Source organism: Halyomorpha halys, unplaced genomic scaffold (genome assembly GCF_000696795.3).
Source record: "Halyomorpha halys isolate HHAL.00 unplaced genomic scaffold, Hhal_1.1 Scaffold455.1, whole genome shotgun sequence".
Lineage (NCBI taxonomy): Eukaryota > Metazoa > Arthropoda > Insecta > Hemiptera > Pentatomidae > Halyomorpha > Halyomorpha halys.
Genome location: NW_027111717.1, coordinates 879,074 through 890,323, shown reverse-complemented (window position 1 = coordinate 890,323; position 11,250 = coordinate 879,074). Strand labels below are relative to the sequence as shown.

Sequence of the window (11,250 nt, the reverse complement as noted above, 5' to 3'; positions counted from 1 at the left end):
AATAATAGCTTAGAAAATTCTTATTTCCAAGTTTCAAATTCCAAGTCAATCCCCTCTTTTTAAAGTCACTTTATATTTATAATAGCATTACAAATACTCTATATATAACAGCAATAATTTTCATTTTCAGTAAACTTATGGTCCGTCATAGTGGGTGCCTGGCTGGTTTGGCCATCATCGGCAAATGTAGCACTCTTGTCAGGAGAAATCTTCCCCAATGTTACAACGAGCGAAATAGCAACTATGGTGTCCTTGATGGACTTGGGAAATATTCTAACACCCATACCTGTATCATACCTGATAAACATGGTAGGAAGAAAAATGGTTATCAATGTGTCAGCATTGATCTTCATCGCAGCAAGCTTATTAGTAATTTTTTCAACAGGGATGTGGTACATATACATTGCACGGCTCTTGGTTGGTATGGGAAAAGGTATAGCCTTCACTGTGATACCGGTCTACTTGACAGAAATAGCACAGCTCCACCTCCGAGGGACCATGGGCTCCCTGTTCCTAACGGCAGGGTCCCTGGGAACATGCTATGGCTACATAATAGGAGCTAGCTTGTCTTATGAAGGTATCAACATTGCGAATCTAGTATTCGCTGTATTGTTGCTAACGGTAGGATGGTTACTACCCGAAACTCCTTTTTACCTTTTAATGAAAGGGAAAGATAAGGAGGCAGAGAAGAGCTTATCGATAGTGCGCTATACCCACAGAGGATCAGCTACTATAAAAGCTGAAATGGAACAAGTAGCAGCTGCGATAGAGAGTTGTAAAAACGACAAAGCCAGGTTCATAGACATAGCTTCGTCCAGGTCTAGAAGAAGAGCTCTTGTTATCGTGATAGCAACCGCTTTCACCGTGCGACTGAGCGGCATTAGTCCTTTAATGGCTTATGGACTATCCATCCTGCCACCCACAGGAGGCGGGCTAAGACCAGAAATCTACATGGTTATTTTTGCTGTCATATTAACAGTTGTGAATTACATAGGGGCTGTTTTGTCTGATATTTGTGGAAGAAAGATCCTGCTGCTGTACTCTGCCATTGGTGCATGTATTGTAGACTTCACCTTCGCCTTGTACTTCACCTTAATAACCACAGGCATCGACACATCCGCCAGCACCTGGTTGCCATACGTTTGTCTGCTATTTTATGGACTCACATGGTCAGTAGGACTGGGGGTAATCCACCCATTCTTGGCTTCCGAACTTTTTCCGACCAACGTGAAGAGCTACGCATCCAGTATATCAACGATCATCTTAGGATTATCATCATTTGGAATCAATAAAATGTTCGGTGAAGTATACCGCAAAAATGGGGGAATAGAAGCAATGTTCTACTTCTTTGGATCTTGTAGCTTCCTTTATTGTATTTTTTGTATTTATTTCATGATAGAAACTAAGAGAAAAACGTTCCAAGAAATACAAGTTTTTCTCAAACACGTTTCAGGAGAAGATCAGTCTGATTTAAATAAATAGAATAACAGTAAATAAGCTCAGACAATGTTGACATCATACAAATAAATACACACATCAAAAAAAGGTTTTGTATCATGATTGTTATCAGCTGAATTCTAGAAGGTAACACAAGGCTACTACACCTTGAACATGAAGTAAAATCCTGAAACTCCTTTATGTTAATTATAATCCGATGCTCTGGTATCGAGTTCAAAAGTGTTCCTACGCCATACTGGAATGGAAAGAAGTAATGCAAAAGTTTTTTTGATGAAGGCAGATGACCATATTAAACAAGAGCTTTGAATACAGTTATTATTTATATATTTGAACAAATAGTATCATTCCTATTCATTAGTGGCAAATTGTAAAAAGTCACTTTATGTCTATTCGAGATGAGAAGTTTTAAATCTCATTTTTTTCATTCACCAGGATTGTATCCAATTGCTTTTAGTTTATGACGGTTTCTCAAAATTGTTTTCATAGAAAGTGAAATATAACATCTATAAACATTTAATAACATTTAAAATACCAAATATTAAGAATTTGAGGTGTGATAAACTTTTTTGTTCACTATGCTATCAGCGAAGTGGTTTACGAGAAATCAGCCCAGCAAATTAAAAATGATCAATTGTAATTTGTGTTAAAATGTGCTAGAAATATTTAAGCCAAAATTTATAATAAACTTCATATTGAATGAGAGGAAAAAAAAAACTCTGAAACACGGGGACTTTCTAAAATTTAATTATGTATTGTAGGCACATAATTATTGATTAATTATTAATTAATAATGTAATAATAATTAATTAATATAAGACTTATTTGTAAGAAATTATATATTTATAGTCACATCTTCACAGATGTTTCTACTTTGTTTTGTAGTTTTAACTATTTTAAAATTTGATTTCTTAAAATGTAAATTGGCTTTTGATCGAGTCTGGTTTACTCTGTAAACTCCTACCCCAACACATTTTCTCATTATCCGTTCCTTCCTCACTGATCGATTATTCAAAACAAACCTCAATGGTTCCTATTTATCATTCTCAAATAATAAAGCCTCTGGTGTTCCACGAGGTAGTATCCTCAGTACCATCCTCTATACAGTGCATACAGCTCATGTCTCAACCAATCTTAACGCTATCCTTATCACCTATGCCGCTGACACATGTGTGCTCGCAGTTAATAATAACCCTTTCATTGAAATGAAATGAAAAACAGTATATTATTCTGGGACTAGGTCCTTTTAGAACAATTACAAGGTAATTTTAATTATAAGATGAATATTGGCCAAAAATAGTGTGGCCCCACTTAATTATAACTTATATTAAAATTGTATATAAATAATTTTAGATGGAGTTAAAAAAAATTAATAAATAACTGACTAAATAAAAAATAAACAAGATTTCCTTTTTTTGTGGCTGTTATGATCTCCTCTTGTGTGATTGGGACATGCTGTACATTTAAGATTTAAGGGTTTTTTCATTTGTAAACAAGAAATAATTTTTTTTATTTAGCACATCGACACAACCTGTGTGGCCTAGCTCAAAAATAAAAAGTAGAATGAAACTGAAATTACATATTTAGGGAAGTTGGGGTGTTTTAAACGAGGGACGGGTTGGTACATGACATATGTTAGAGGGAATGGAGTTCAGTGGTATGCAGCTCGGATAAAAAATGATTTATCAAACGCAGCAGTTCGGTGAGGTGTCAGATAGACAGGAACTGGAATTTGGACTGAGAATTTGAATTGCAGGTTTTCTAGGATAAAGGAGGGGGGCTGAGTACTAATTACTTGGAATAGAAAAGGATCTATGAAATACTGGAATCGGAAGGATGGATAGAGCCACTTCAGTTCGGCGTAAAACTGGGTTATGTACGTATCTCTGGTGATCCCGAAAATAAATGGTACTGCGCAGTTCATAAGACTTTTAAGTTTAGATTTGAAATTGCATTCCAAACTCTCCAATCCCATATCATAACCCTAAAAGAATAGTATCGAAATTGGACGATTAAAATAAATCCCAACAAATTCCATCAGACCTCATTTACCCTTAAACTTACCTACAGTATCATTTAATAATATTCCTCTTACCCCTATCAAACAGAACCGCTACATTTGACTAAATTTGGACAAACCACGAGGGATCCTTAGACTGAGAAAACAAGTACCTGTACGTCGATTCCTACTAATACAACACTTATTAGATAAACGGTCTAAACTTCCAATCCATTACAAAAGACTCATCTATCTACATGATTATAATAAGGCCTTTCTGGACATATACAGTTCAGCTTTAGGGCTTCACTAAACTTTCGAATTCTTCTCGTATCCAATCCTTACAATCCAAAATCCTTTGGAAAATCCTCAATGCTCCTTACTTACTTACACAAATTGAATACTTGAAATCCATAAAATCCTTAATTGCTACATCTAACCGATGTAACCGATCTAGCCCGAATCAGGTACCAATCATTCCATTATAAACTCCATAACCATTCAAACCCCTTAGTTTCTAACCATTCTTCCTCTTCCGTTCCTGACAATCCTCCGAGGCACCTGAAAAGAAGATGGCCACGAGACCAGCTAATGCAAAATGTCATTAGAGTGCTACCAATGGGTAATTTCTTTACACGCCTGTAACACTCCAATTTAACTTAGATCAGATTTACTAAATGTATTATAATGTAGTTGTAAATAACAATAAATAAATATTTTTAAAAAAATAAGGTAATAAAATCTTTAATTAGGAACAGAAAAATAAATGATAAAATAAATATGATAACACTCTCAGCCCTTAAAACATAAAATATCAAAAGTAGTGGGAAAAATAACTCCGTAGATTAACTTTCTTGAACTTTTCAATAGGCATTGAATACCCCCTCTATGGTAGCCTTTGCTTCATAGTAAGTACTTTCAACCTTTATTGGTTTATCTTGAAATATTACACTGTATATGTTACTCGGTGAAACCTCCTAATGTAGAAATTTCATTAGAGTCTCTCCATGTATGTATTATACCATTGTAAACATACATTCACTAGATATATGTTAATGAAAATACAGTTGTAAATGTGAATATATTTTATATATATAAATTTTTAAAAATATTATAGATTATATTTTACAATAATTTTTTTTTTGTATGCTATGAGTTTTATTACAAACATCTGACAGCTACTATGCATTGAAAAAATAAACGTCCCCCTCCACCTAAACGATATCATACAAAACTTAGTGGAAGTAGTATCCATTATGATGGGTTAGCTACCAGAAAAAGTGAAGTAAAAAAACGGACCTTAGGAAGACCGTGGGCCTTGCAGAGGAGTAGAGGACCTGCCTCGAGCAGACAAGTGCCTTCTCTCTGCGTTTGCACAATAGTTGATGTGATTAAAGCACACATATCTCGAAAATAACTGTGAAATTACAGAAAATATCATAAACTAAATTTTATTTCAAGTGAATCTAATGTTTTTTTTTTTTTTTCAAAAAATGACATAGATGAGGAAAATGTGTATTTACCTAAAAGAAAATCTAGGTAAATAGGACGTAATCAACCCACCCTTTCGACTCCTTTTTTGGCTTCACTTTCCCTTTGAAGGAGAGTATACCACCCGCTCCTACAATGTACAACCAAATAAACTAGATATGAGATTCCTATTGCAGTCTACTATACTATACTAAATATATTATTTTTCTGACCTCAACGAAAATAAAAATTAATAATAATCGAAATTCTTGTAACTAAAATTTTGATGGTTAGTTTATTTCTCAATAGCTTATTTTAAAGAAAAAAGTAATGAAGACAGTTGTCACTACTGACGCGAACATTTTTTTTAAACTTCAATACACTACATTTTGCAATTTTCAAGATGGACAACAAAAATATTTCAATTAAAAAAGTCTTTGCACAATTACAAGAGGATACAACTACGTCCAATTAGAGAATTTTCCTAAAGCACACAAATTGGTTGAATTTTTTTATAATTTTACAAATATACTTAGTGAAAAAATAAAGGTTTTTTAATTTCCCATCAGTTGGGTCTGGGAAATATCTGCCCCTTTAACATTCAGTAATTGAAATGCTTTTATTTCGAATTTTTCTGTGTAATAAGCCCTGATTTCTGAAGTCTACTTTAGAACTTCATTCCAGGTTTTCGGTCTGGAGATTTGCATGAACGATCCCAAATTCATATTATCAAATACTACTCATTCACACTAATCCATACTCAGCTCCGTATTAAAAGACAGTATGATATCATAAAATTTCTTTATGGACAATTTTTAGCCAGGCAATCGTACATACTTATTATTCCAAAAAGTACATCTTTAATTCAATTATTATCTGTATGTACGTAGAAGGTATTTTAAAACAAAACCTTTAAAAATCCCACAAAAGATTTAAAAACACTATTACAATAATAATAATAAAGAGTTTAAAAATCACTTATATTAACATAAAATAAATTTGGAGGTGAAAACACAAATGAAGCCTGTGATCCCAGATATGATATACAAGTGAGTCATAATAACATGGATACCAGAATATAAAACACTCTTAATTAAACACGGAGCACGGTGGAGTATGTTTTCATGAAAAGGGGGGATAACGATTTTATAACACAGCAGTATAACCCGTCATAGAGCATTAAAGTGCAAATTATGGGGAATTATAAGGATTGTATTCGAGATTTTAACCACAACTCTAAGATAACATAAGAGATAAAGCAAGCAATTATTATCGAAGCCAGTGATGGTTTGAATGTGAGTGAGGAAAAGCTGAGGTCCAGAACGAAGGAAAAATGAAGTTCATTAGCGGTCCCGTGTTGGTCCAGTATGGATTTGCGACTATTGGTAAGGTAATTTATAATATAACAGTATCATATTAACTCACATTAAAGTTGTACGATATTTTTTATAGCCATTAAAAATATAAAGTATTTAATTTCCCAATTAATCGTAAATGTTTGTAATAGTCGCCTGAACTATTTACTTAACCCCCGTCACTTATTATTTGTCGCGGATAAAGTTATTCCCAACTAAATTCAGAATATAAGTAATGATAATGATAAATGATAATTATAAGTTCAAATTAATGAAAAAATAATTACTCCTCAGATCAGTTTGTTTTCAATTAATAGTTTAAAAGCCGATACAAATCCATTGCCAATTAAGAATTCCAATAAACTCTCTTATTTTTATTTAGAGTCCGAGCAAACCAATAGAACAACCCGTCCTACCTGCCATGTTTTGAGTATAAATGAACCAAAGTTAATCCCAAAAAACCAAATTATTATAATTCCATAAAATTAACAATTATATTAAATAAAAACTAATAGACAAGATAACTCTTATGTATACATAAGGCACGCCAACGACCGTGAATTAAGCCAATTTGTTACAGAATTTACTTTACCTGATAAAGCAATAATATACGAAACAGTCGTAAAAGAAAATCTCATAACTATAAATCTGTCGGAATACTATAAATTAAAAGATTTCGTTTTTACTTTATACGGGGAGGAAACTGACTAGTTTATTCCCGGTTGTTAACAATATAACTTTATATAAGCAAACTCAAGTATTTTTTTCAAGGCATATATGAGCTGAAAAGAACACTAACTGTCCAGTAATGTAATAATATAATTAAATATAGTTACTGTTGAAGAATATACAATTTAAAAAAATTAAATGTTGGATATACATGATCATAATAAAAAAGTAAAAAAAAAAAAAAAAAAAAAAGAAGGAAATCTAATTATTTAAGATTATAAAATTAATGAAGGAGTATCTACTACTTAGAGTCCAAAATAATCTTCTTCTTTTTTAATTTATGTTAATTCTTAAACAATTTTATGTAAAAAATACATTAAAGAATAAAAATAATTTATATCTTGCAAATTAAAATAAAATAGCACTGAATCTAATTAATTTCTATTCTATGTTACAATATTGCTAATACAATTATGCTAGTACAATAACGTTGCACGGATATAAAAACCAATATGATTAAGCCATAGAAATTTCTAATCGATCAGAAACTATGATAGTTTAAAAGTGCTAAGATTTAGATTTTTGAAAATCGCATTGGTTTTCAATTGAAGGCCTTTGCGCATGCCAACACAATTTACAACCCAAATAAATGAAAATTGTTCAATTGAGCAGTTTCAAATAAATTCCTATTCAATGTTCAAGATATTTCATAATATTATAGGTAAACAATTATATCGGAATTAAAGTGCAAGGCAAACAAATATCTTAATAGAGAAAATATTACTTTGCACAAGATTTTAATTGTTAACAAAATTGTGGCTCATCACATTTTCAGCCTAAGTCATTCAATTTAAGAATGTTAGAAGCAAAATTATAAAAAAAAAAAAAGATTATGAACACATATATATCTCGATTATCTTGACACGGATGATTTATGGAAAATTATTCTGAATGCGGATATTGTGTTTACCACCAGGGGGGCACTTCTGTCACTCTTACTGAAGTAAGTGGATTAGGTTTAAGATAGTAAGTGACAAAAGCGAACCAGACTAATATAGCGCACTCAGGCAATAAGCGTGACACAGGTGTGCTGTAGTAGAAAGTCTTTTTTGAGTTGTTTCTCTTTAGACATTCTATGTGCCCCGTTGTATATATGAGTTGGTATTGTAAATAGTATGTCTTAGACACTTTTCTCATCGTTCAAATACTCTAAATGTCACTACAATATTTTTTTTTTTTTCAGTGAACTTATGTTCCTTGATTGCGGCTGCCTGGCTAGTTTGGCCATCATCGGCGAATATAGCACTCTTATCAGGAGAAATCTTCCCCAATGTCACAGCGAGCGAAATAGCAAACATGGTGTCCTTGATGGACTTGGGAACCATGATCTCCCCTATACCGGCTTCCTATCTCATCAACATAGTAGGGAGGAAAATGGTTATTAACGCGACAGCACTGATGTTCATCGCAGCGAGCTTGCTGACGGTCTTCGCTAAAGCAATGTGGTACATATACATAGCACGGCTCCTGGCTGGGATGGGAAAGGGCATAGCCTTTGGTGTAATCCCAGTCTACTTGACAGAAATAGCACAACTCAATCTGCGGGGGACTATGGGTTCTCTCTTCATAACCGCAGTGTCAATCGGCACATTGTACGGCTACGTTATAGGAGCTTCTCTTTCCTACCAAGGAGTCAACATTGCGAATCTTGTAGTAGCAATACTGTTCCTGACTGTAGGATGGTTGCTTCCCGAAACTCCTTTCTATCTGTTGATGAAAGGGAAGGATAAGGAAGCGGAGAAAAACCTGTCGATACTGCGCCACACTCACAGGGGAGCAGCTAGTGTAAAGGCTGAAATGGAACAGGTAACAGCTGCGATAGAGAGCTGCAAAAACGGCAAAGCCAGGTTTATAGACATCGCTACGTCCAAGTCTAGAAGAAGAGCTCTTCTTATCGTGATAGTAACCTCCTCGATCCAACGATTGAGCGGAATCAGTCCTGTATTGGCTTATGGGCCATCCATCCTGCCACCTACCGGAGGTGGTTTGAAACCAGATATCTACCTGGTCATTTTCGGTGTTGTTCTCACAGTAGTTAATTACTTAGGCGCTGTTTTGTGTGAGACAAGTGGAAGAAAGAGACTGATGTTATATTCTGCTTCTAGTGCTGGTATCGTTAACTTCATCTTTGCCGTGTACTTTACATTAGGAACCAATGGCATTGACACATCCTCTTTTACCTGGTTGCCATACCTATGTTTGCTTCTTTATGGAGTGACATGGTCACTAGGGCTAGGGATAATGCCACCATTTTTGCCTTCCGAGCTTTACCCAACCAATGTAAAGAGTTATGCATCAAGTATATCGGCCATTATCTTAGGCTTAACGTCATTTGGAGTCAATAAGGCATTCGGTGAGGTATATGTTATGCACGGGGGAATGGAAGCTATGTTCTACTTCTTCGGATCATGCAGCTTCCTTTTTTCCATATTCTGTGTTTATTTCGTAATAGAAACCAAGGGGAAAACGTATCAAGAAATAGAAACAATTCTCAAGGAGACTGTTGGAGAAGAGGAGATTGAATTACAATTAGAGGAATCAAATAAATTATAAAAATACAAAAATCACAAACCTAATTGGCAACTGCTTTCATTACCATCACTATCAAGCTATTACAAAGCGTACAAACCGACGTTAAAAAAAAATTAAATACGCGTTTTTCAAACTACTTTAATTTTTTTAAAAAATAAATCATTCTAGAGGTATCTTGTCATAGCCGCATGCATATCAGGAAACCTGTATCACGTTATATGACTTCAAGAATGCTTTTCTGGAAGATGCGTTATTGTTTGATTGATTTTCCAAATGATTATTGATTTGAAGTTTTTTCTGACAGGTATAAGACGAATATGGTGCAACGAAATGTCATTTCTAAGAAACAAAAATACGACCGGTCTATTGAGGATTACTTATTGTCATATGCTTTAAAATAGATATAATATTGCAATCTCTTGTATTTAAATATTTTAAGCTTTATGCTATGCTCCTTGTATTGAAATATTTATTATAACAAACATGTAAATAATTATGATTTAATTAGTTCATGTAAAAATTACTTTTAATCAAACTTGATTAATTTTTTTTTAATTTCTTAGTTTAAGTGTAAAATATCATTAAATTATGATTTGAAATAAAATTTAGTTTGTTTTTAAATAATCTTACTTTCCTTCCTGGTTAAAATAGGTAATAGTAATAGTAAATACAAAACTTCCAATCACACTCTTTTTTTCATCATATTGTTGTCTCTCAGCCTACAGATGATAGTGTAAATCGCACAATTAAATTTATGTATAGAAAAAAAAGTAATTTTACATTAAAAGTACAGTAAAAAGGCTTGTTTCAATAAATAATAATGTTATTTTTCTAGAAAAATAAATATAAACATTTATGATTCTCTGTTTCATTAATCACGTAAAGTCTATTATCAGGATTACATTTAGAAAATTAGCTGAATGGGCTCCATTCATATCTAAAATTGAGAAAAAATAAGCGTGCTCTCTGTAATCAAAAAATTAGGATTAAGGAGTCATTAATGTTGGGATGGCTTACTAAGATCAATCGAGACAATAAATTACATCATGTACGAAAATTCCTTAGAGAGGATTATTTCTTAATCTAGAGCATATTATGTTTTCTAATCGTTAAACAAACCAATAACAATGCATTGTTATGAAACGGCCATTGACGATCCTAAAAGGTTACAGCAGACATTTCATCAAACTTTTCTCAGATGAGAAAAAAACTTTCTTACATATGTATAAATAGTTTACCGTATAATATAAAATATGTAGAAGATGACCAGGGTTGCGGTCAAAAAAGACCAAAATAGTTTTCAACTATTTATTGTCCGACGTTTCGTCCCACTTTGCAGGGCTTCACCAGAGCTGTTCAAGACGATAGGCTAATTCACCATGGTTTAAGCCTATCGTCTTGAACCACTCTGATGAAGCCCTGCAAAGGGTGAAAGGTCGGACAATAGATAGTTTAAAACTATTTTGTTCTTTTTTGACCGCAATCCTGACCACCTACTACATATTTTAAAAGTCTGTCGAGGTTGTCTGGTCTTAGGCGATTTCTCCAGCCTGATATATCTTTACAGAAGGCTCACGACAAGGCGTATTCATTATAAGTTAAGAAAGAAAGGCCGTTCCAGGGGATGAGCCCTGGACACTGACGCAGGTAGAGGAGGTCTAGGTGAGAGAGTCTGAAGCAGAGTAACAGTTCTAATTGCCGAGATGAAGC

At 33.5% G+C, this 11,250-nt stretch overlaps 3 protein-coding genes across 12 annotated transcripts in view; 2 read left to right on the top strand and 1 right to left on the bottom strand.

Moving 5' to 3' along the window:
* Window positions 1-2,869, top strand: part of LOC106682972 (facilitated trehalose transporter Tret1) — a 6,124-nt gene extending 3,255 nt beyond the window's left edge. The window contains exon 2 of the mRNA XM_014424147.2: window positions 131-2,869. Coding sequence (XP_014279633.1) covers window positions 131-1,482 — 1,352 coding nt within the window. The 3' untranslated portion in view covers window positions 1,483-2,869. The remainder of the gene's footprint in view (window positions 1-130) is intronic.
* The window catches only part of LOC106682966 (dystrophin), a 616,519-nt gene that overhangs the window by 214,558 nt on the left and 390,711 nt on the right, over window positions 1-11,250 (bottom strand). The gene's annotated exons all lie outside the window — the stretch shown is intronic.
* LOC106682969 (facilitated trehalose transporter Tret1) lies at window positions 6,165-10,101 on the top strand. Of its 2 annotated transcripts, none has more exons than XM_014424143.3 (2): window positions 6,165-6,309; window positions 8,192-10,099. In XM_014424143.3, the coding sequence occupies exons 1-2, from the start codon at window positions 6,258-6,260 to the stop codon at window positions 9,559-9,561; spliced, it is 1,422 nt and encodes a 473-aa protein (XP_014279629.1). In that variant the 5' UTR covers window positions 6,165-6,257; the 3' UTR covers window positions 9,562-10,099. The 2 variants fall into 2 exon arrangements, with proteins under 2 accessions (XP_014279629.1, XP_066905842.1); XM_067049741.1 differs by having other exon boundaries at window positions 6,228-6,314; window positions 8,192-10,101.